This window comes from Danio aesculapii, chromosome 15 (assembly GCF_903798145.1).
Source record: "Danio aesculapii chromosome 15, fDanAes4.1, whole genome shotgun sequence".
Taxonomy (NCBI): domain Eukaryota; kingdom Metazoa; phylum Chordata; class Actinopteri; order Cypriniformes; family Danionidae; genus Danio; species Danio aesculapii.
Window position 1 is genome coordinate 23,177,760 of NC_079449.1, and position 26,038 is coordinate 23,203,797.

At 37.0% G+C, this 26,038-nt stretch overlaps 1 protein-coding gene across 1 annotated transcript in view; it reads right to left on the reverse strand.

Moving 5' to 3' along the window:
• Positions 1-1,106: 1,106 nt before the first annotated feature.
• Positions 1,107-26,038, reverse strand: part of pak4 (p21 protein (Cdc42/Rac)-activated kinase 4) — a 29,079-nt gene continuing 4,147 nt past the window's right edge. Inside the window, exons 2-10 of the mRNA XM_056473302.1 lie at positions 16,288-16,509; positions 15,998-16,209; positions 15,482-15,908; positions 11,829-12,296; positions 9,333-9,466; positions 8,475-8,601; positions 5,269-5,394; positions 5,051-5,185; positions 1,107-4,969 (exon numbers count right to left, since the gene is read on the reverse strand). Of these exons, the coding sequence (XP_056329277.1) occupies positions 4,814-4,969; positions 5,051-5,185; positions 5,269-5,394; positions 8,475-8,601; positions 9,333-9,466; positions 11,829-12,296; positions 15,482-15,908; positions 15,998-16,209; positions 16,288-16,488 (1,986 nt within the window). The 5' untranslated portion in view covers positions 16,489-16,509 and the 3' untranslated portion in view covers positions 1,107-4,813. The remainder of the gene's footprint in view (positions 4,970-5,050; positions 5,186-5,268; positions 5,395-8,474; positions 8,602-9,332; positions 9,467-11,828; positions 12,297-15,481; positions 15,909-15,997; positions 16,210-16,287; positions 16,510-26,038) is intronic.

Here is a 26,038-nt window from a genome sequence, read left to right on the forward strand (position 1 = left end):
GTAATTTATAACAATAATTCTGTAAAAAATTCTAAATATAAAACAAGTGCCTGTACTAGCATAAATTTTAATGTGTATTAATTTCATTGTTGCAAAAAATATTATTAGTGTTTGAATTCCTATGACTACCGTGCCAAAGATATAGCCATTTTTACAGTAATTTGCTGTAATCATGATGCCTGGGTTAATTTCACAGAAATCTGAATATGTAAAGCGTAACATTTAAATCCTGTAAGGTGACACTAACACTGCAAAAAAAGATTTTGTTGTTTCTAGTCCAAATATCTAAACATTCTTAAATCAAGAAGAATGTTCTAGACAAGTAAAACATGTAGTCTTGTTTTAAGAAATAATATGCCAAAATTAAGTGCGTTTTTCTTTAAAATAAGCAAAATAATCTTATGTCAAAAGGAAAAACAAGATTATTTTGCTAACCCTATTGGCAGATTATTTAGCTTGTTTTCACTTAATATTGGCATATCATATCTTAAAACAAGACAATATGCTTGCCTAAAAAAATGCTTCTTGATATAAGAATTTTTAGATATTTGGCCTAGAAAGAAAACAAAAAATATAAGAAAAGCATTTTTTTTTCAGTGAATTTAATTTACGGTGAAAATCACAGTAACATGAAATTCTGGGAATTTATTACATTGTGATTTTTTTTTACCCTAAAACACAATTTTTAGATGTTGACAGAATATTTTTGAAAATTAAAACTTCATTGTGTTATAAATTAGATTGCTTATGGTTTTATTGTGAGAAGTACACTACAAAATGTCAAATATAATTAATTAAAAAAATTCTATATATTTTTTAATATTATCAAATTAGAAAGTTACCATGGCAACTTTAATGTGATACAGGTTGGTATATTTAGCTTTGGCCCACCACCTTTTATCAAGTTAGGTTTTTGGCCCTTCCTAAGAAAAAGTTTGTGCATCTCTGATCTAGATAATCATCACGTAGAGTAAGACCTAAAAACATCACTTCTCCTCAGTACCTAAATGATTGACATCCTGATCACTCATTTCAAGAGTGAAATCAAAGGTTAAGCAGAAAAATAAATCACACTACCACACTTGAGTGAAATGAAAGAGCCAGAAGAGGTTTCAAACTATATTTGAAAAATAATAATAATAAAGTCCATTTTACCACCAGTAAAAATTCACATATTATAGAGGGAACTCTGATGTTGGTTATTCAGCAAAACCAACCATACTTAGAAACAAAACGAAAGAACAGCAGAAGCAGTATGAACCATTTTACATGTCATAACACCGTAGCAGTTTTCAAATGTGTTTTCATCTGAACGTGGCCCAAAATGAGTCTGTGAGAGATGGGGCAACATCACAATGTCAGGACACCTGCAATGCGCATATAAAGTTCACGCTTAGACTCCGCCCATGTTTCTTTGAAACTATCTACATGACATAAAAAAAGGAAATTACAGTAAAAGAGATTTCAAAAATGCAGTGCAAGTTAATTAGAAACCTATTAAAACAAGTCAACAGCAGAATATGGGCCATTCATTAGTTTTAATGTAGTGACAGAGCACGGATGAAACCATATCGTAATACAATGTACCCTTCCAGAGCATTTGCAGCACTGCTTTTGAGCACCAAATGACAACATAAAACAGGAAACGTAACACAAAAAAGCAGATCATAACCGGACCACACACACGAGAACGTGCTTTCACCAACCATGGGAATGTAAGTCTGAAAATAGAGAAGTCCTTTCTGGAAACCATTCAAAACGCATTCACTGAATCACAAAATCACATGCATTCTGCTCGCAGTAAAGCATCATCCGTTCACACACCCAGTCAAATAAGGCTTGTGGTCATAGGAGGTATCTGCTTTTCAAACAGTCAATAAACATAACAAAAAAGGCGTCATACTGCGAAACGTCTACTGCTCATAATGTTTATATATTCACGCATTATAAGGCTAGTTCAGCCAGAAATAAAAATGGTTGTTAATTTACTCCGAGATCTATTTTACTTTATTTTTCAGTAGCGCAGATGATTGTTTTTAGCAGAAACTGTGGTCATTCATAAAACGCAGGTCAGCTACCAGCACTTGGAGTCAAAAATCATGCAGGCAAAACAAAACGGATACCCATGGCTCCTGACGATACATTGATGTCTTATGAAGCGAAATGATCAGTCTGTGAGCAAAGCTAATTGCTTTGCTTCATAAGGACTCGATGTACTGTCAGCAGCCACAGGCGTTTATTTTGTTTTGTCTTTTTTTTTTTTTTGACTCAGTGTTGGTAGTCATCCAATTCATGAATCACCAAGGAACACAGCTTCAGCTAAAACCCTTAATGTTCTACTAAAGTGATTCTCAGATGGCCTGATGGTGAGTAAATTAACAGCACATCCACATTTGTGGGTTAACTGTCCTTATAAGGCATATTTTCTCCTGTTTTTATAGGAATGTTGACCTCATTTTGCTTCAGTGCACTGAAGATGTTAATCTACAATCCTAGCAATATTTCACAGATAAACGTGAGCCTAAACGAGAGATAAACGTTTCATTGCTTATTCATGTCTGAATATGTATTTAGTGTGCATACTTCCACTCCGATGCCTGATTGTCATTCTGTCTAAGTCCTGAAGAAGCAGCGCAGTCCAGTATGTAAAGAAATGCCATCAAACTTTTACTGGTGGGAAAAAAAAAAACACAAACAAACAAACAAACCAACCCTAGTAGTATTTTTTTATATTAATTATGTCTGTCAATAACTGTCATTAATCTTCTTCACATCTACAGAGTTATGGTTGCTGTGGTACAGTTTAGGCCCTCGGCAAAAGAAAACAACAAACAACTCATATATACATAAGCTACCACTTCAGTCTAGGATTAGTCGCTACAATTCATCTTCAAATTACTGAATGCAAATGTGACCAAACATGCATTCGTTTGACTTTCAATGATTTATTTAGTATTTGAGTGGAGTTACTTCATTGAATTGGAATATTATTTTGCATGTTTATCAATTTTGTCTGTTCTCAATCCACTTTGATCCCGGATATTTGTGGCTGAGCAAATAAAGAGAGACTCTTAAAGGGACAGTTCACCCAAACATGAACAGTCAAAAATGTATGACTGACTTTCTTGTAGTGAACACAAATAACTAACTATTTTGGCCATACTTTAAGTCATTGGGGTCCAAAAACAACTAAGTTAAAAGGTCAATGCATTGACAGACTCCAATCGAAACAGCCAATCACCAGATTACAAGATATTTTCACAACTCCAATTGAAGTCAATGAAAACTCAATGAAAAGCTCCATCAGAGGTTACACATTGATCTGACAAAACCAAGTGTTTTTGTTGTTGATGATTGGCATTGGCCTAGTAAAATTTTGGAAATTTACTTACTCTCCACTTCTTCTGAACTTGTTTGAGTTTCTTCTGTCGAACACGAAAGAAATTCAGAAGAACGTTGGAAAGGAGCAGCCATTGACTGATTTTTTGTTTCTACTATGGATGTCAATGGCTGAATTTTTCCAACATTCATCAAATTATCTTGTTTAGTGTACAACATGTTCAACATAAGAAAGAAATTACTACATTTAGAACCACTTGAATGTGAGTAAATGAGGAAAGATTCATGTTTGGGTGAACTATCCCTTTAACACAATGAGACGTAGTGTACTTGGAATACGTTTGGAGCAACTGGTATTATAAATCGTCAGAAAGTCTTTGGTTGTTCCACTACCCATAGTGTTAAGGACCAATTATCTCAGTACAAACGCTTTAGTGTGTGGAATCAATCACTATAGTGTCCACTTCCTTTGAACAAGCTCAAAGTAGAGCATCCGTCATTCACTATACATTCGTATAGTCTCTCCGACAAAATGAATCCTTCAGAGAAAGGCCACGATACCTCAAAGATGTAAGCTACTTAGCTGGAGGATTTGGGCGTCCATGAAATGACTGCCCTACATTGAAAACAACAACTCCATCTACTTAACTAATATGGCGTGGTGCCGTTGTGAATGTTCTGGAAGAGAGAGAGAGAGAAAAAAAAATAAAAACCTACACCCAACCTTCCCCCTTAATTATATAAAGTGGAACAATGAATCAAAGGAGGAAGTTTGATATTGGAGTGCAGTTCAGAACAGTGTTTAAGAACATCACTGTCGCTCGAAACACAAACCAATATAGCGCTCAACTTTCATTAAAACAAAATTAAAAACGAAATGCCTCCAGTGTTTACCTTTGCTTAGTGTCGTAACAGAAGCCTAGAGTTTTGCATTCTTTTTAATAAAACGTAAAAGGTTTTCTTCAGTAGTTGTGTTCCTATTAATAACTGATTAATGAGTAGTGTGGTCACGGTGCAAAAGGTCAAGTGCAGGGAAAAGAAAGCTCGAGGCTTGGAACAAATCCATCAAAAGGTTGCTTTACATTGAGGGCAGATTAGGATCTCCAAGTGGTTCATTTTCATAATGTCTTAACCTTCTTAATTCGGTTTACCCCAAAGCAGACTTGGCATAAACCACCGAGAACACATGGTTCGTGTGTTCCTCAAATCACCAGAGAGGAAAACCTCTTCCATCAGAACACTGTGTTGGACCTAATCATGTCTATTTCATGTGCTGTATTCTATAGTGTAATAAAAACAGTGGTAAAAATGTTTGTTTGGGGAAAAAAAACTCAATTTTTGTAGCATCAATGGCCTTTTCTCCTTAAATTCTTGACCTGTACAATCATTTAAAGTGTGCAGTACAGACTCCATGTTTGTGCCTGGGTCTTTGAGCTCAGCGGAGGGCCTGTGAGATCCACCCTGACTTCTCTTCTCATCTCATGCGGTTTTGTCTCATGAGAGGAACAATGCAGGAGGGAGGGCCTGCTTTAGTCAGGAAGGGATGTTTTAGCAGCTCTTGAGCTGTGGCTCTCTGGGCGGGATCTCGCACCAACATCCTGTCCAAGAATCCCTTGAGAAGTGGCGATACCTGTGGAGAACGAAACACTTTGTATTAGAAAGAAGCTCCAAATGCACTTTTATTTTCCCTCTTACGGATAACCTGGTTTACCTTGTGGAGGTTTTTGAGCTTGGGTGGCAAATTGTCTCGGATCATCTTCATAGCCTTGAGCGGTGGTTCATTGAAGTACGGTGGCTCTCCATCCACCATTTCGATGACCATAATGCCAAATGACCAAATGTCCACCTGCAGAAATGGTTTTATTTGTGTGTGAGCTACAGTGCTGTCAGCGGTAATGCAATAGAAAGGTAAAAGGGGACGTGACTTGCCTCTGGTCCATATGGGAGTCTTGAGATGAGCTCAGGGGCCATCCAGTAGGGCGTTCCTACCAGAGACTTCCTGCGCTGCACCTCTTTAGAGACCTGGGCGCAAAAGCCAAAGTCTGACAGCTTCACCTGCAAATGAGAACAGATGAAACTGAAAATGTGGAAGTTGAATTACTTGCCCTAGTTAAATGGATACTTTGGTTTAGGCTGGCTTCTTCATTGGATTGTATTATTTTGCATCTTCTGGTTATTATTCCTCTTTTCTAGCATTTAAACAAATCTTGCTGGTGTCATGACAACACCAACCCACATGTCATTTATGACACCACAGAGCATATACAGTCCTCAGCATATACGAGTACACCCCCCACAAAACTCTAATTTAAATTAATATTTTCTATAGGAAGCTTTACAATACTATATTTGTGCATGTACACTAGATTAGTCAGTACTGAAGCCAAATCCGGAGCTAATCTAAGAAAATAACTTACAGTAATGGTTCAAAAATAATACACCCAAATTTATGTTAGGGAAAAATATTGAAAAATTTTTTTTTTCCAAAAATCAAGAGAAACAAACAAACAAACAGATACATATACACACACACACACATATACATATACATATATACATATATATATACATATATACATATATATATACATATATACATATATATATATATATATATATATATATATATATATATATATATATATATATATATATATATATATATATATATATACACACACATATATATATATATATATATATATATATATATATATATATATATATATATATATATATATATATATATATTGTTGAAATGTTAGTTTGTTAGTTTTTGCAATATTTTGCATGATTTTAAACATTATCTTTGCATTTCTAAAGATGTTCTGTGACTAAAATATTACTTCAATAAATATATCTGTGTAATAAATCTGTTTTGTTCAAATGCATCAATATATATTCCCCATATTCACTGAGAAATGGATAAAAATATTCATTTTCAAAATGGGGTGTGCTCATATATGCTGACCACTGTAGACATAAATATAACATACAAAAGTTAAGATGTATAGAAATAAATATATTTTTAAAATTTTAAGTTTTACAAAATGAGTGTTTTGTTTGTTGGCATGCACACTCCCAAAATTTTAGATGTAAAATAAATAAATAAATATTTAATTTATTTATTTTTAATTATTTTTAAATATTTAATTTATTTAAAATAAGTAATTTTAAAATCTTTGGCTCAAAAAGAGTCAGTGCATAAACAATCGTCCACGTTGCATTGTCTGCAGCCTCATTCAAGTTTTAAATGTGCACGTCGCATTTTTACACGGTTCCCCTTTTTTAAAAGTACTCTATACTTTTAGTACTCATTTGATTGCTGAAGTAAACAAAAGCATTTCATGCATACTTTTTTGCAAATGTAATTTGTTGCATTTCTAATTTTTACTGGATTTTTTGTGTCTTTTTGTTGTTTACAAAAGAGGACAAACACAAGCCATGCATGGGCCATCAATAAGTATTGAAAATGCACATAAAAACCGTATGCGCATAACTGAGTGAATAAACTTTTTATTCGATAAGAAAAATAAACTACATGCACATAAACTACAAATGGAAACACTTTTACCAAACAAATTGTAGTATGCGTATATATAAAAATAAAAAATTAATAATAAAGTCACGTGATTTTGTTATAAGAGATTATGTAATGATAAAAATGTGTGAATAGACAAACCAGCAGGCTGAGCACACTGTAAAACATCTGAAATGTGGTTTTGGTCAGTCTAAAATGCCTAAACCGTTTCAGTATTAGTGTTATATTAATAAATCACCTCCACAACTGTCAAGAACGTCTGTGCTTCGCGTCTCACGCCTTCAAACGCCACCACGCATTTATTGCATGTCAGCATTTGTCTTCTGAGGTGCAACTCATTTATTAAATAAGAAAAGATTTGCATAGCTTCTCCTACCGAAGCAAATTTCACTTTTACTGTTAATATTTGGTGCCAGTTAATCTGGAAGTGACAATTTTGTCCTCTTTGATTAGTTGGATGGAAACGCACGTCTTATGCGATATTCCAGTTTTGCGTATAAAGTTAATTCCCATTTTGTATGGAAACATAGCTAATGGTAAGTCTATTAAGCTATCCATTAATACAACCACAAGACGATATTCTGCAAGTACACGATCGCTCACTTGCAGACCACATGCACAAGCGAGTCAAAAACAGCTATCAGTCTCTTCAGATCAGTATTGAGTCAGAACTCCTTTCATTCCATTCTAATATAAATCTGGTACCAAACCAGTAGCACAGTTGACAATCTTTAGTGTGGATACAAATCATGACATTTGTAAATGTGTGAATAACCATTTGCTGATGGTTTAAAAATGACAAGCACCACCATCTGTTGTAAAATATTCAGTTCTGCATGAAGTTACGCAGCAAAAAAAACATGTGAAACCAAGTAGTTCTAATTATTGCTTGATTTAACATCAATGAAGAGCATCAAACTTTCAGTAAAAGCTTCTGCGATGCTTGCTTGACTGATTTTATATAAGAAACGATGTCCTCTGGGATCTTGCATGATAAGCTGCGGCAGAAATGAGCAAGAGGAAATGAAACAACTAAGGTCAAACGCGCACACACACACACACACAATCAGCCCCTGCCGAGAAACAGCTGAGGGTGGATGAACGAACTTCCTCTTGCATCGACCACAGACACAGACCAGTCGACACAAACCACTGCCTATTTCAGCAGCAACAAAAGAAAGGCATGGTGTCGGAAATTGCAGAATTAGATTTCTGTGAAGGCCAAGCAAGTGGCTAAATAATGCTCTTCATGAGCAACAGATTGTGAAAAGTATCATGGTTTGAGGTCTTGTCAGTAAATGTAATGTTATTGAGGTTTGGAGATTTTATCAGCAATGTAATTCTGCTTTAGTTTACTGATGATAGTCACCTCACAGGAATGAACATGTAGGTCTGAGAACACTAAAGAAAGAGCTCTGTCAAACCTGTTTAAACACTGATGTTCACAGAGAACAACACTACAATGACAGCAAGAAGCGCAGTATTTCTAACTAAAGACACAAGTCAAAACATGTATTGGATGGCTTTGGTTCATCTGCAGAGGGCAGAGCTAAAACAACTGGTTATCTGATGAAAAGAGAAGTGAGAGACTTACCCGGCCATCATGGGTGAGAAGAATGGAGTCACTCTTGATGTCTCTATGAATGACTCCCTGAGAGTGAAGGACTGAGAGAGCTTTTAGCACTGACAGACACACGGTGGAGATCTGCTCCTCGTTCATCCTGAAAACAACCAAACAAAACATTTTAAAACTTAATCTGAATCATTTAAAAGCTGTTAAAATGATCATGCAGATGACTGACGTGCCACATCAGACAGCTGTGTTACCCTGCCACCTAGTGGTAATGCACTTATGCTGAATGAGCTACAATCAAGTACATGCACAATCTGTGTATGACATAAGTTTCAGTATTATAAATTATTTCTCAAGTAGGTGTGCTTTCTTCATTTATTATTTTCATTTTGGTGGCTTTATTTAAAATATAATAAACCAAAGAAATACTAATTATTTATTATAAATTAAATTATTGTTCAATGAACCAATGTGTACTGCATATACTGTTGAAAATATTTCATATTCATATTTCATATTTCTAACAAAATATTTAGATTTTCTAACAATTTTTTTTTAAATAGTATATATTATTTATTTGTATTTATTTTATTCCCTACACATTTTTCTTTATTGGCCATTTTTACTTTGGTAGTTAAATAAATGAATAAAATATTACTGAATTAATAATAAATGTTTATTATTTCCAATGCAACATTTATTTCACATTTCTATGTACTTGGCATTTCTGTGGCTTAACAGGCTTGCAATAAAAATAAAATAATAAAAATAAAAAAAACAATGTAATATTACAACTAGCAATAAAACCAATGTGTGAAAGTAACATAACGGATAATAACTGAAAAGATATTAGTGACTGGATTTGGAAGAACCACTTACCTTGTATGTGTGACTATATCAGTCAAAGCGCCGCCCTCCAGAAACTCCATGACAACCCAGAGTTCATCCCCCACCAAGTAACTGTTGTACATCTCCACCACGTTCTCATGGTGATAGTCCCGCATGATCACCACCTTAGAAACAAAGCACCGCTTCTATTTAAACATCTCATTAAGCAGCTCACAAAAGACACGCTGGAGGAAAAATCAAGCAGCAAAAATCATTTTCATGCAATCTACAAGCACTGCAGTTTGCTCTAAAATTTCAGCATTAAGTCGAGACACTACAGGCAAGAGTTTTTAGTTCACACTTAGTTTTTACTTTTGAGATTTTGGGCAAAATTCTCTTACTCTCATCACCCTTTTTTTAAATTAGTCTCAGTAGAGTTCAATAATGTACATTTCTAAAAGTCATTTTTTTAGAATTATTTTTTCTACTTAACCGAGCATTAAATTTGACAAAGATATACACACACATACACAGTTGAAGTCAGAATTATTAGCCCCCCTGTTTATTTCCCCAATTTCTGTTTAACGAAGATTTTTTTCAACACATTTCTAAACATAATAGTTTTAATAACTTATTTCTAATAACTGATTTATTTTATGTTTGCCATGATGACAGTAAATAATATTTGACTATTTTTCAAGACACTTCTATTCAGCTTAAAGTGACATTTAAAGGCTTAACTAGGTTAATTAGGTTAACTAGGCAGGTTAGGGTAATTAGGAAAGTTATTGTATAATGATGGTTTGTTCTTTAAACTATCGAAAAATATATAGCTTAAAGGGGCTAATAATTTTGACCTTAAAATGGCTTTTAAAAAAATTAAACTGCTTTTATTCTAGCCGAAATAAAACAAATGAAAAGACTTTCTCCAGAAGAAAAAAATATTATCAGACATACTGTGAAAATTTCCTTGCTCTGTTAAATATCTTTTGGGAAATATATAAAAAAAAAGAAAAGAAATTCAAAGGGGGGGGGGGGGGGGGGGGGGGGGTTAGGAATTAATTCTGACTTCAACTGTATATAAACATTTATTACATATGGGGTAGGTTTCGGGATGTGCTTTCTCCTTTAATGCCCCATAAAATGAATTATCTGCAAACTGCAGTAAAGTTACAGTCACTGTCATCCCTGGGTTCTTTTTAAATATCTTTCACAATCTGTCTTGTACATGCATCGGTTGTTATTTTAATGTTTTGTATGATTATTTTGTGTGCTGCTGTCTTGACCAGGGCCCCGTTTCAGAAAGGAGGTTAAGTAAAAAGAGTATGCTATTCCTGAAATGAGAGAAACTCTGGCTTTTCCGTTTCTAAATGGCAGGTTTGTCAAACTCTAGAAAGTAGAGTAAGTCAAGCCTGTTTCTGAAAGAGGTAACTTTTACTCAGAGTCAGTTACCGTGGTAACTTACTCTATGAACCTAACCTGGTCAGGAGCAGGTTTTATTCTCTAAACTCTGAGTTTCTGTCTGTCTTCTCCCCCTTTTTAAAGACAAAGCAGTATTTCTCAGTCAGTTATCTTAAACTGATCAACGTGTGTAAAAGTGGGGTCACTAAATTAAGGTTAAACGTTACATTACTTATTTTTTAATAATACTTAAATATTTTCTATGTAAACTTACACATTAACTTGACCAGCTATGTTTTCCCATGCTATCGGTCTCTGTTTCGCCGATGCAGTGCTTTTGCTTTTTATATATATATGGTCATATTTACAATAACTTTACACAATCACTCCAGTTCAGCTAGAGAAAAAAAATGCTCTTTTGTCAGATGTTGCCATGGTGACTCGTAATATCTGCGCTCCATTGATAATGCCTTTTTACAGTCGCAGTGTGCGCACTTAACTCTGAAGTAATCTACTCAGACTTGATTGACCTAAGTCAGATCAGCTGTTCTGAAACAGAGTTTTTAATCTCTCAGTAAGTCAATTCAAAGTTCAAGTTTAAACTCAGAGTTGGTTGAACCTCCTCACTGAAACAGGCCCCAGGTCTCCTTGAAAAGCAGACTGTGAAGTCTCTGTGGTACTCTTCCTGGCTAAATAAAATAAGTTCGTTAATAAATAATTTTCCTCATTATAAACAAATATTTTTTCTTTCCTCAATATTTTCTTTATTTAAAAAAAAAATAGACCCAAACCCCTCTCTGTACAAACTAACATTTCAAAGCATTAAAAAATTATTTAAAAAAAGAAAATTGGATTTTTAACCAGATTTCATCTAATTTTCATATTTTCGTGCAAGAAATGTATGCAAATTAGCATATTTGAATGAAATAGATAATTTGCATATTTAAACACCAACAAAACCTGTAACACAAAAAAGTTAGCACTTTTTGATGCAATCAACCCTTTTGTATTTAATAAGTTAACCCTTTTTTCCACCTGCAGTGTCTTGGCTTAAGCTCCCATGTTCCGTGAATCTCAAACTTGCATTAACAATTTGGACCCCCAATAATAATAATAACAGTACAATTTCCTGTGTGTTGCACCAACCTCATTGAACAGCAATTCTCGTCGCTGTTGTTTTCGCAGGTCCATCTTCTTCACCGCCACCAGTTTGCCTGTGGTCTTTACAGTAGCGATACACACAATGCCGGTGGAGCCTTCTCCGATCTTAATGTAGTGGTCCAGATAAGTACGCGGGTCACCAGGATCAACCACCATCTGCAGGGCGGCTCTGAACTGCTCATGTGAGACCCGCTGTGGCTCTCGCTGAGGTGAGTGCGTCTGCTGGGATGGTGCAGCCGGGCCAGATGGTTTCGGTGGAGGAGGCATGGGCTGGCAGTGAGGAGGCTCAGGCCCCAAGGCTGGATGCGAGGCGTGATGCTGGGGCTCTGATCTGTGAGGCCCCTGAGAAGAGGTTTGACCACCACTGCTGCTGCTGCTACTGCCACCGCGGACTGGGCCAGCAGAGGGGCCATTGTGGTGGGTAGACTCGTGAGATTTAGCTGGTTTTAAATCCTGCAGAACACAGATAAATAAGAATTTATGTAAGAACAGAATATTTGCGAGGATATATCATTAATATAGTATAATTTGTTCTATTATTGTTATTTAAATGTTTTATAATAGTCTAAATATAAACCTTTACCTTAATGGATATGACTATAAATAACTTGTTTATTTTATACTTATTTTAGAGGTCAAGCACAGAAAAAGCGTATGCAACTATTATTTTTTGCCTGTTCTACAGTCCACTGGACCATATGGTTAGAAGTTATAAAACGTGGCACACTGACAAAGGGCTGCCTGATCATTAACCACAACAATTTTGGAGTCTCTAACTGTAACTCAATCCCTAGAAAACGGTCCAATGTTTCACTCATGACTTTTCTAGCATTTTTTCATTTTAATTTTACCCCTGGATGATTTTCTTGGTAGTATTTGTGCTATTCCTGGGAAAACTAAAGTGACAAGCCAGCTGTCAGCAACATCAAGCTCTTTATTCAATATAATCAACACCCACCAAGCAATTTTGTGTTTAATAGACGTAAAAACATAAATAGCCAGGCTAAAATTATATTTGGTCTGTCACTGAAAATTTAAAAGACGTCTAAGAATAGCGCAAAACTAGACTATTCATCAAATACACAGATTTCATGTGTAATCATTCATTTCTGTGTATTTGATGACGAGGCTAGTTTTGAGCTATTCTTAGACATCTTTTATATTTTCACTGAGGGCCCACATTTAGCCTTGTTTTAGCTAAGCCATCTACGTTTAGACATCTATGAAACTTAATTTAAACAAAAAATTGTTTGCTGGGACAACTAGAGGACTGATTATGAACCTTCATTTCGAATGCATGTCTAAATGTTTTGTGATAATGGAGATAGAATGTTGATGTCCATGTTGTTTTGTGATTGAAAAGGCAAAAAAAAAAGACCAAATCAATTTACGGTGCAACAAATCATTAATGCTAGGAAAAGAATGCAACTCCATGTCCTGACAATGTGTGATGCAAAAGATTCCAGCAAAAACAGTTTGATTTCCACACCAAACACAACAAAACAGACCATTTAAATACCAGCAAATTCAGAGGCGCAGAATACTGCACTGTACTCCCCACAAAATGGACAGGTTTATAATCTAATAACTGAATATTACATTATTGAAAGTACATGTGGAGAGACTGATGTTTTTGGTTAGCACGATTCTAACATTTTTGGTTAAGCTGTATGTTAGCCATTATTTATTCAGCTCCTGAGGTACAGTAAGTCTGTACAGTAATCTGCTGCCACTTTCAGTATGGCCATAAATGTCACGTAAAATGGCCTTTATGTAATGTAATGTAATGTGTGTATTTATATAGCGCATTTATCATGTTTAGCCATTAGAGGTGTGAACCTATACTCGTCTCACGGTTCAGTTCGGTTACGATTATCATGCCATCGATTCGGTTCAATTCGATATTTCGGTGCATTGACGATGCTTTCCATACACAGTGTTGTATTTGGGGGGTGGCTATAACAAGCTGTCTGTATAAACACACATGGACACACAGCACCACACTGTCTCTCCTTCATACACATAAACAAACATAGACAGCACCAAACAAACGCACGCACACACACACGCCACGCACACTTGCTTGCTCGCCCGCTCCTTGTAAGACCGGCCACTCCTGTTAAAATTACACCAGAGTTACCAACCGCTCCCGCGCTTTTATTCGGAAATTTATTCCCACGCCACGTGAAATCTGGTCGGGTCCCGCAACAATGCACAGGTACAGCCAGAATGCATACAGCCGAGAGGAAAAGTCACACCAGCAGCCGAGAGGAAAAAGGTCACACCAGCAGGTGAAATGGGCCACAGTGAGAGAGAGAGAAATGGAGTACTTTCATTCCCTCAATCGCAGAGAAATAGGGTCTTCTGCTGTGCCAGTGAAAGACTTTTCAGAAAACACACACAGAGTGAATTTTTAAGCAGTTGGCACCTGTAGTGTTGTAAATACCCGCACTCGCCTCCCTCGCGACAGAGCGCATATAAGATAAATGACGTCAGTACATAACCAGTTATGATTATTACTGAACCGATACCAAATTGTCCGCGTGTGCATCACGGTGCACTGAAGAAACAATTAATTTTGACACCCCTAATGGCCATACACCCAGCCACAGGACAGCGGCGCCAGTGAGCTCACAACACACCAGCTATTGGTGAAGTGGAGAGACAGTGATAGAGCAAATTCCGTGGATGGGAATGATTGGGAGGTCATGATGGGTAAGGGCCGATGGGGGGAATTTGGCCAGGACACCGGGGTTACACCCCTACTCTTTAGGTGCATTAAATGACCACCGAGAGTCAGGATCTCAGTTTAACGTCTCATCTGAAAGATGGCGCCCACTGACAGTATAGTGTCACCTTCACTTTAACTGCCCCCACCTGGCCTCAATAGCACCACTTCCAACAGCAACCTAGTTTTCCCATGTGGTCTCCCATCCAGGCCAGACTCAGCCCTGCTTAGCTTCAGTGAGTAACCAGTCTTGGGCTGCAAGGTGATATGCCTGTAGGTATGCGTTAAAAGGTTGGCTGTGCAGTCTTGATCACTCCCCCTGCAACAGGTAGGTTAGGGGTACGGATGTTTGGCCCTGACAGTGGTCTCTTCTCACGGGGCGACTGTGGGCTGCTGTCCCTCTCAGTATGTCATACTTTAAACTCATACTGGTAACATTTAACACTATATAAATCACATATTCAGCATCTGAGGTGATTACATGCAGTTGTTCAGCCACAAAGTAGCAGAAAATAGAAACTTTGCGCATGACTGTTGTGCATTGTTAAGACAAAAAAACTCTAACATGGAAAACATACCTTTTGCCACATTGCATCGCATGTGGTCAAGACACTGTGTAAGCAAACAGGTAAATGCTTAAATACTATACTGGTGTTACATATGGCATGTATTCACCCAATCGCACACACTTTTTACTGATAGTATCCATTGTCCTGAATTAGACCCTGCTGTGAAGTAGGAGCTAATTTAGTTCACCCAAATGGGGTTATCAAAATTAAAAATGTTACCAGTTACTGTGGACTGCAAAAAGTGTACACTTCCACTGAAAGTTACTGAAACTGCAAAAGGGAAAGTGGTGTGAAGGGAAGTAATCCACATTTACAACGGTTTTGGTTTATATTCTAATTACCTGACCACTGGGGGTTCTCCCAGAGTCGCTTTCAGAGCGTGGGTATGTGTTGAAAGGTCGGCCAGTCTGCTGTGCTGCCTTTATCACTCCCTCTGTAACAGGTAGGTTAGGGGTGCGGATGTTTGGCCCTGACAGTGGTCTCTTTTCACGGGGTGACTGTGGGCTGCTGTCCCTCCCAGTATAGCTGGATTTGGGCCTCTTATCATTGGCCCCCTCTCTCCTTACCACGTGGTCAGAATAATCACGTGGTTCTCGTTCTCTGTCTCGTTCTCTGTGTTGGCCCGGTGCAATCCAGTCGGGCTCTTTGTGTCTGCTGGGCTCCTGACCACGAGGCTGCTGCTGAGGCCGGCTGTCCTCTCTGGATGAACGGCCCGGACGTTGTGACTGTCTGGGATCAGTGCCTGGGTGCTCCTGACGTGGTTTCTCCCTACAAAAAAAAGCTCATTGTCAATATTTCTTATTTTAATGTCTGGAAAGCAGGGATTTAGATCAGAGTAAGCGAAATCAGATGAGCACCTCTCTTTGCTGTCTCCATAGCGATCAGTGTGTCTATATTGGGGGTGTTCGCCGTTCTCATGGCCTCCTGATGATCCAGAGTCACTGCGTGGTTGTAAAGGTGGACTGCCTCTCCGCAGGGAGTTTGAGCGGATCACCGACATGGTTTCAAACTCATCCAGGAGCCACGTGAGGGAGCCATCATCACCGATCTTACGACCTCGGACAATTGCCTGTGAAACACAAACATGTTATGAGGTATTTATGGAGAGAAAACAAAATATCCAGCAGTTACAACCCTCCCCTCTGACCTTGCGCGGCTCTACAGTAGTGATGATTGTGGCATCGATAAAGGGTTTGGGCCTCTTGGCCGTGTCTTCAATGAGGCTCTGCCATTGGCGTGGAAGGCCAACAAACTTCTGCTCCTGCTCATCAAAATCAGTGTGGACACGATGCTCAAAGTTAGAAGGTGCTGAGATCTGGACGCGTTGCTTTTTCTTCTTGCTGAACATGGCTGCAGCAGAGCATCAGACCTAGAAGCAAGAAAAGACAAAAACAATTAAGACTCAATGAAAGCGCTCAGAAACATACATTACTGCCCCATAGAGCAGGGTGATTGAAGAAATTTAGAAATAATTAAATACCTTTATAGCAAGAACTAATCGTTTTGTGTTAGTAAATACATTTATAATGTTTCAAAAGATCTTTGTTAATATTAAAGGTTCAAGAAACCCTCAAGTACTTTTGAGATTAACAGATTTGGTGTGTTGAGCATCAGTTGAGATAATGTTAGCACCGGTCATCTTTAATTGTGGGGAAAACTGGATAATATTGAGCTTTTGTCAGCGAATTTCATCTTTTGGATTTAAAATAACTTTTGAGATAGAATCAAAATCAGTGACGTATCATACATCTGCTAGTCGAGTGATGATGCGTCGGTTTTTCTTATTATTCATAGACTGAGTTTTCTTGTCTTATGAGTGCACATATATTCAGATGACACACTAATACGGACCACAGACCTACCAAGCTTTGACAGCACATGGCACGCCGTACTTAGCGTTCATGAAGGGTCATACGTGTTTGTTTCCATGATCCACGGGGTTTGTTGCATGTTTTCCCCTGAATGCTATCAAGGCCGATACAGCAAAGCTGTTTGTGTGCAGCAAGCATTTTTGATGGGAGAGCTGTACGAGAATTGGAGAATGGCGGACTTGGTCTTTTATCAGTTAATATTTATATCAATATTCAAATAATCTTTAATTAAAAAGGTTTCAAAGGTCTCATTAGACACCTCTTGTGCTGCAAATCTTGAAGGATCTTGTGATTCTGTAGACTAGAGTAATGACTCCAGTCTTCAAAATATATTAGATAAAGTATTTAGAAAACAAGTATTTTAAACACTGGCTATTTTTGACTAAATAAAGCAGCACTAATAAGCATAGGAGAAAAAAAATAACAAAAAACACCATACATTTCTACTATAGTGTGGGAATAGGCATCATATCCTATAAAAGTAACATTCATGGACATAACAGTTCAGTTTCGTATAAGCATTGAATTACATGATGGTACATCCCACCTCATAAGCACATACAAATCACTGCATTTAACCATGTGAATTACTACAGAGTGAAAATTGACATCGCAAATAACACTTTGCCTTCTCCATTCACAAAACATGACATAGAGTGCTGTTTAAGTCTGTATATGCAGTACAAAGCTCTCCAGCTTTCCATACTTTCCCTTTTCTCTACTTCTGCCCTGCCCATTCTCTCCATGGGTATCAGAGACACTCCCAGAAGCCAAATACTAGCCTCCAATATGTGTGGGCCGAAACCCCCTCCCACACCTGACAAGGCCTGGGAAAACTCAGCTGCTTCCTGGGATGACCCAACAGCCAGAGGCATTTTTCAAAAGCATAGAAGCATTTGAAGTGTGACTTGACCTTTTGGGAAGATGTCAGCCGGGGCATGAGACCATCTTGCAACCGGTGTAAATGTTTTATGAAGAGCAGATTTCCAACACACTGACTGGGGTTAATGAAAACATTCAAAACAAGCTGGTGTTCAAATAGAAGTTGCAGAACTGGAAAATATTCAAACTAGTTTCCGGAAGCAGATATGCTTTTCCCAAATGTGGAAAAAGACTGCCGTTTACAACATTTTGAAGACGCAATGCTGGCACAAAGCACTGACAAAGGACTAATGCATTGCTCACGCTGCAGTGATGCACTGGGCACCAGCTGCCAAGACGTACCCTGGAGAACCTGGTACTGAAGGGCATTTCGAGGCCACAATGATGACGGATCAGTAACTCAAAAGATCCTGACAGTGAATGCTGATAGAAGGGACTGAACAAAAGGAGCAAAAAAGTCAGTCACTGGTGCTCACATGACTATAGGCCTGTCATGATATCTATTTTTTGTTGTACGATACATTGCACCAAAATATATTGTGATAAACGATATTATTGTCATTTTAAGACCATTTCATTTTCTCATTATATAATGCCAGAATGACAATATATATCATCACAATTCCAGTACACTCTTCCAAACAACACGTAACATTTTATTCCTAAGAATGTTTAATTTAGTCATTTTAACAATTTAATAATTAGGTATTTGTATCAGAATGTGAAAGCGCATATCCTTAATAATTAATAATAAGTGTTAACAAAAAAGGTGCAAGGTAAAAAATATAAAAAAAATTACAGAGCCAGCGATATCTGCTACCAAACCTGTTCAGTTGTCAGACATCCACATGAAAATATACTATAGTAATTTATAGTAAACACTAGTGTTCTTTTAACCATACTGAAACTGACACCTCCAATAGAGATGGAGATGATGTGAAATCAGCTAAAAGTTGCTAAAATAGTTTATGTATGGGTTATATATGGGATATATATTGCATCACCAAAAATAACTGAGGTAATGTCCATCGATACAAGTCGATATATTGATTATTCTGACAGCCCTTAATGACAACATCAATGTCATTATGTTAATGCTGCACGCACCACATTAGTAATTATTAGTAATCATAATAACCTTACTTGGCAGCAACCATCAGTTTTGAGTATGCATGAATAGGATATCATCATAACACAATAAACATCGGTTACGTTCACAACAAGCATTCATAGAGTTAAAAAAAGACATTAAAATCATCATACACTAACATTAAAATAAATTACACCAGTAAGATATTATATATATATATATAAAAAAAAAAAGAGAATAAATAAATAAATCAATAGCTGTTGTTAAATAAAAAAATATTTATAATTATTGATCCATGAATGAATGAAAAATCAAAATAGAATCTTTGGAAATAAATAGTGCATAAGCAAGCAATTCATTATTTTATTTTTTTCTAGTAATAACAATAATAATAATTATTATTATTTCAACTGTCAAATATATTATCTAATTGACGAGTACTTGAATAATGTTACATAACTTAAAAAAAATACAGGTACTAAGCTGAGCTGGCATATAATAAAACGGTCAACACTCAGCATAATGCAATATACAAGGAAAAAATTAAGCATTTTCAAATTGACAGACTAATACGCACGACTGGAAGACGAAAAACAGAGGTTGTCAACTTGCACCTGTGAGAATGTTTATTCTGAACAGGTGAGGATCAAACCTGAGTGACAGGAGCAGGTGCTGCACAGCTACAGCTGCTTCACAAAAACACATGCAATTCATTGTTCCTAAGTGTCAAGTTCTGCCAATAGTGTAAATGAATCACCTTTCACTGAACACTTCCTGCTCCGTGACAATGAGTGTCATCAAGTCACAACAGATTTGAATGCTCAAAAAAGCAAGCTAAAAAAACTAATCAATCAGGCTTTGTGCCTGACATTAAATGTGTAAAGCAGTTTAACTCAAACAGTCAGACACTTCCTGTTCGAGCCTGGCATTCCAGCCACATACCATTATGCACTGGTGAACAGTGAGAAAGACGTCTCTGTGGTCAATGCTGCAGAGATGGTTCCTGGCCAGGAAGACCGTCTGTGTATTGCCTTTTAATAAGCAGAGATACTGAACCCTCAAAGTAACCGAAAAAGTTTGATGGAAAAATTCATGCAGATTTTGTTGTTAAGAAAAAGACTTGGAGGATAAAGCTAGTTTAGCAGAGACAAGGCTGTGGTGTTTGTTTTAACAAGCATAGTGGAGAGCACCGCAAATACAGCTTGACCTTGGAACTAGTAACTCTGTCATTAGAGGTCTTCTTATCACACCAACCCAGTGTTTACAGAGTCTGCAGTTTCTGTCCACTGAAATGCTGTGATTACAACTAAGAAAAGTAGAGCGATGTTTCCACACACACAAAAAAAAAATCATCTCAAACATTTCTAGACAAAGTACATTTAAAGTGCCTATAACACTATTCTAATGGTTCATAATTATTATTATTATTATCATTATTATAGTTTTTTAGGGGTTTTTCACCTTTATTATGATAGGACAGTATAGATTTCAGACAGGAAAGCATTGGAAACAAAAGAGGGGAAGGATCAGCAAAGGACCTTGAGCCAGGAATCGAACTCGGGTCGCCGTGAGCACGTCGGTGCTATATGTCGGCGCACAATACCATTTATCATAATCAACTTCTCACATCAATCTCACATTCTGGGTTCATTTGCAGCTTTCACCTTCCATCTGACTGATATGTAAAGCTACCAATTATATTATTTTGCTCAGCATCAGCGGAAAATCAGTGTTGATTCTCACAACTCATTCATACAGGGTGTATTATCAAGGATGCAATCAGAAAAAAACTGTTTCACAAACGCCTGAGAAATATTTGGCATGCTAACTACCTGGACCTGAGGTAATTCAAAATCCCGCTGTGTGAAAACCTACAGCCAATGAGAGAGCATAATACAGGACATCAGGGAGAAGTTCTAGACCATAATATCAGGAAACTTGGATTCAGTTTCAAGAAAGGCTCTTTCTCTGGCTTTTTAAAATAAAGAAATGTAAGTAAAATGGCTCTTCTTGAGGTTTCCTCTTAGCTGTAGCCTACCACAACATTGTACCATTTACTCATGCGAGAACTCTAAATGTCATGATCGATCTTGCTTTATTTCCTTATCAGTTCTCATGGACATTTAATTACAAACCTTAAGAACATCTGAGACTGAGGCTAATTTTATCATTGAATTTCTTTAGTCTTATCTTGTGGATTTGTCTGACAGTGCTTGTTTTAATACATTTCTTCAGTTGATACATCGGCATGCAATAAATGTTTGTGGGTTGCATTTTTACTGTCATTTGTTTTACTTTCATTCAGTGGTTTAGTTGGACTGGCAGTGCATGCTGTCAATCATCAAGGAAAATAGACAAATTAAAAGTGATGTGTTCGAAAATTGCATGTTTATTGCATCCTTTGCAGTTTATTGTTGGTATCAATAGTTACAAACTGGTGTTTAATGTCATCCTTTCCAAACATCAATACATTAAAAATAAACAACAACATAAATATGCTTACATTTGTAACCACAACCACTAGGTGATCTCAAAGAACAATTCTTAACAGGAGGAAACACTGAAAAGACATCATCATGACTCTTTTTGTGTTTTAGTCTATTCATTAAAAACAATACGAGTCTTCTTTTGAATATTCCAGGTAACGCATGAATAATGCAACAAAAACAACAGACCTTTTTTTGCTGGCCAACAACTGTTATTTGTTATTCACTCAGTGAGCAACACTATAAGCAGCAACTAAACACCAATGTCATAATATCCCACAATGCTATGCATGTGGCAAATACACACAGTCCTTATGTGCACAGGTCTGAGAGAGGGCATTCTGAGGGACAGATGACATCATTTGGCCAAAGACAACAATACAGTGATTAGTACAGGACTCGTGAAACGCACACAAGATCGACAGTGGCATCACTTCGCAGCTGATGGGAAATTAAGTAATGGTCAACTAAACAACTGACACGATGGCTGAAACAATAGTGTCAACTTAGTTACAAAGGGTCATTTACACTATACAAACCAAAAGAAAATGTCAAAACACTATTTTAAAACAGTAGAATAGCTCAATATACTCCCACCATCGGTCAACAGTTTAAAAAAATAATCAAAAGTGAAAGTATTATTTTGTTATCAAAGACTTTCATTTCTTCTACATTTCCTCAACACCAAACCAGCATACCAGAAGGATTTAAGAATAATCATGTGACATACTCCTATCAAGCAGAGTAATGACTGCTGGAAATTCAACTTTGCCAGCACAGAAACACATCACAACCTAAACTATATTTCAATAATTGTATAATATTAATCATTTTGCAACTGCATTTCTGATTACATGACTGCAGCATGTGTCAGTATTAGGGTTGGGTATCGTTTGAGGTAATTTCAATATCGGTGCTAAATCGATACTTTTAAAACGATACCGGTGCCAAAACAGTGCCTGAACCGATACTTTTGAGCCAGAAACTTAGGGAGGATGACTCTAGAAAAATCTTTCATTTGACAAAATCTTTTAAAAAATAATTTTAATAGAACAATACAATTAAAGTTTAAAGTAAACATCAATTCATATTTTATGTATTTGAATTACTTTAATCTATTTCCTTTGATCATTTGTTGGTTAGCATGAATTTAAGATTTGCATTATGAAATTACATTAGCTTACTACTAACCTGTGGAAAGGCTGTCAGCAAAATACTGAGCTCCTTTTTTTCTAGAGTTGGGGCTTGTGACTGTATTTACATGGGTATCAGTGATCTAATGATTTGCCTTAATCTGAATAAGACAATAATATGATCACGGTGTTTACATGAGTTGCATTTTGAATGTTCCTTTCATGATCCTGTCTTACATGTTATAGTCAGTGGTGGTTCTAGACCAGAGAAACTGGGGGTAAAACTTTATAAATAACTAGTAAAATATTATGCACTGACTGTCACCATGGGGAAGATAAAAAAAGTAGATAATAGAAATTAGTTAAACTATCATGTTTAAAAATGTGTTGTAAATAAATCATGTGTTGGAGACGGAAATCAAAAATGAATGAAGGCAAAACTAAACGAGTTGAATATGACTTTTACATGAGTGTGACTATGACTACTTTTGATCAATGCGTTACATCTGTTCTTTGGTACTTGCCGACTGTTTGTAAATTCAATACTACATTTCCTAATGTAAAATTACGTACACTAGATTTTTGATTAACACGCAGAGAGTCTCCACAGTCTGCCACCGATGGCTGATCTCGCTTCTCCGTGGCATTTTGACACAAAAATAAGCATCCAAAATTGGGGGGGGGGCAAGCTTGTTGACACGGGGACTGGTGGAAGAGTGCTCTTTTAATGGAATTTGATACCGCATGTTAAATGGAAAGAAAAAAACCTCCATACTCATTAAGAGTGCTAGCTGATGTCAGAGACAGTGCATTCCTCTGCCTTTGAGCCCTCAAATGTGTCATTAAGCTTGACGTGTTTCCCCCTTAAACCCAACTTTTGTAAAGCATCTGCTTCAGTTTGCTGTGTCAGAATCCTTGCTTGTAAAATATGCTTTAGAATATGCTTAGTTTAAGCAAATTTGATGAACGCGATCATGCGTGTTAATCTGAAGAGTCGCTCTCGCTCACCGAATGCGCTGTACTGCACTTTATTCCTCAAAGTTGTTTAGAATGAAATGCTTAGAGATGATGTGACAACGCGTACCTACGTGTGCCTTTGATGCACCCTTTGATGCTTCTTAAGTCCTTGTCGCAGCACCAGTGGCACTGAAATTAGGCACCGAAATTCATATGCTGATTTGATCCGGTACATACCGGGTACAAAGGTACCGGTGCTATAATGGCACCGAGTTTTGGTAACCAACCCTAGTCAGTATTCATCTTGCAAATAAAAAGCAAGAGTTTTGAACAGTAATGTAATGGGCATTGGACAATAACCATTTTCAAGGTGTACCTCAGTTTGGAAAAATTCTGATTTTTAAAACCGCCAAAATTTTCTGTTATACTGTTCCTGTTCCTTTACAGATGCGATTGGACCTCCATTTAGTTTATTGGCGCGAGTGATGCTCTCTTTGTTGCAAGTGCATCCATTGCATTTCCAATGTTTTGAGCTGTTGTGACGCAAGCCGAGCGTTAGCTCCCATCTAGCGTCTCATCCAACCTGACCTCTCCCGGAAGCTCCGCAAGTCTCCCGCAAATTTATACCGGCCCCGTCCTCCCCAAAAATGAGTTAAAAATACTCAGAAATCATGGCGACTAGAGTAAATGAGCAATAGAACAGATTGCGAGCGGCACAGTGATGTTCTAAGCATTACATTTCTTCGGTTAAATGAATAGAGAAGTAAAGATATTGCGAGTGCAAATCCCTTTCTCCCTCTCATTGAGTGATCTGCTGTCATTAGTTGGAAACCAGCAAAATATTTGAATGGTCTTGCATGTATTTGGCCTTTTTACATATAAGAATTAAAAGTTCTGTTTTGACAATATTGCAAATTCACTAAGCTGGCTGGAATTATTAGATAAATAAAATAAAAAATAACATTTTTTATGAATATTTAATAATATAAACTCTTGTAATACACTCATTGGTATAAACAGTAGTTTATAGGCCTGTTTCCTTTTAGTAAAGGAGTATTAGATTCATAGGTGTGCATTTTAATTTCTTATGCATCAAACATACGCTCCAAACTTGTTCTCGATTGAGACATGTTGAATTCTTTCATCATTTGCAATGTTTCCAAATTGCATTGTAATTTTTCATAACAATGTTTATATCTGTGTTACATTATTTTCTGTGGTAGTTCATTCCGCTGTGGTGACCCTTTATAAATAAGGGACTAAACCAGAGTAAAATGAATGGACGAATTATTTTCTATAAAGCTGCTTCTGGTCATGACACGTTCACATCTAAATGGTTATAAGAGACGTGTTTAAAGTACTATATGCAGAATCCTCGATTTAAGGCAAGATCTTCTCTTAAGGTTCATACTTCGAGGGAAAATGTGCTCAATGCATTATAAAGCTTGAAGCATTAGAATTGGTGCTCATTATCAGCCGATCACCATGACAAGGAATCAGTACTCAATATCAGCTGCAAAAATCCTGATCGGAGCATTCCTAGCTTTGATTCAACTTGGCTGTCAGAGCCGCAATACTCCCCCTGGCTGTACAAGACTGATCTTGGTAAGTCAGTAAATGCACCCTTAGGAAAAAGAAGTATACTTAAGTATAGGCCAAGTATAAAAGTATCCTTTATTTAGTAAGCAAATAAACCCATTAAGATACACTGCAGTGACAAAAGCTGCACACTTTGTGGATAAAAAAAAGATCTAAAAATAAATATTCATTTTTAGCTTGTACAGTTCAAATAATTGTTCAGTTTTTCACTGCTGTCATTAAAAGAAACAAATTAACACCATGACTCCTTGTGTCTGTGTCAGTCTGAACAGCTGCCCCATGCCACGTCACCCCCCCCCCCCTCAAAAAAATTACTGTAAACCTATGGAAAACACATTACAGTATCTGAGGTTTTCACTAAAATGACCAAGTACAAGCAAAACATTGAAGCAGTGTACTGACACTGAGACACATTACCTGATAGATTCAAAAGACCGGAGTCTCAAACCACCCTCTGACGTATGCTACAGCGCATGCCTGTGTGTGTGTGGTCACATGATGTGCATTTTCAGCGGTATAGTGTGGAAGGAGGGATTTTCAGAAATGCTAGATGAAACCCCAGTGTGGACGTGGAGCGATTTTGTTCTAAAATGCCATTTTAAAACCAAAGCGTATTAGTGTAAACGGGGCCTAAGTGTGTATCTTTCACGAGCGGGTTGCTGCTGTTACGGAGCATCGCCATGCCGGCTCAGCATCGTGATGTCTATCAATGGACGATGGCATTGTCTATTGACCCAACCCTAGCTCCAACATATTATAAATGTTTCTAAAATAAAATTGATTGTGCTCAAAGGGGAAAACAGTTTGCTTTTTACCCATACATTTAAAAAGAACATATATTTGAAGAACAGTAACCACAATACCGTAAAACCATTGTATT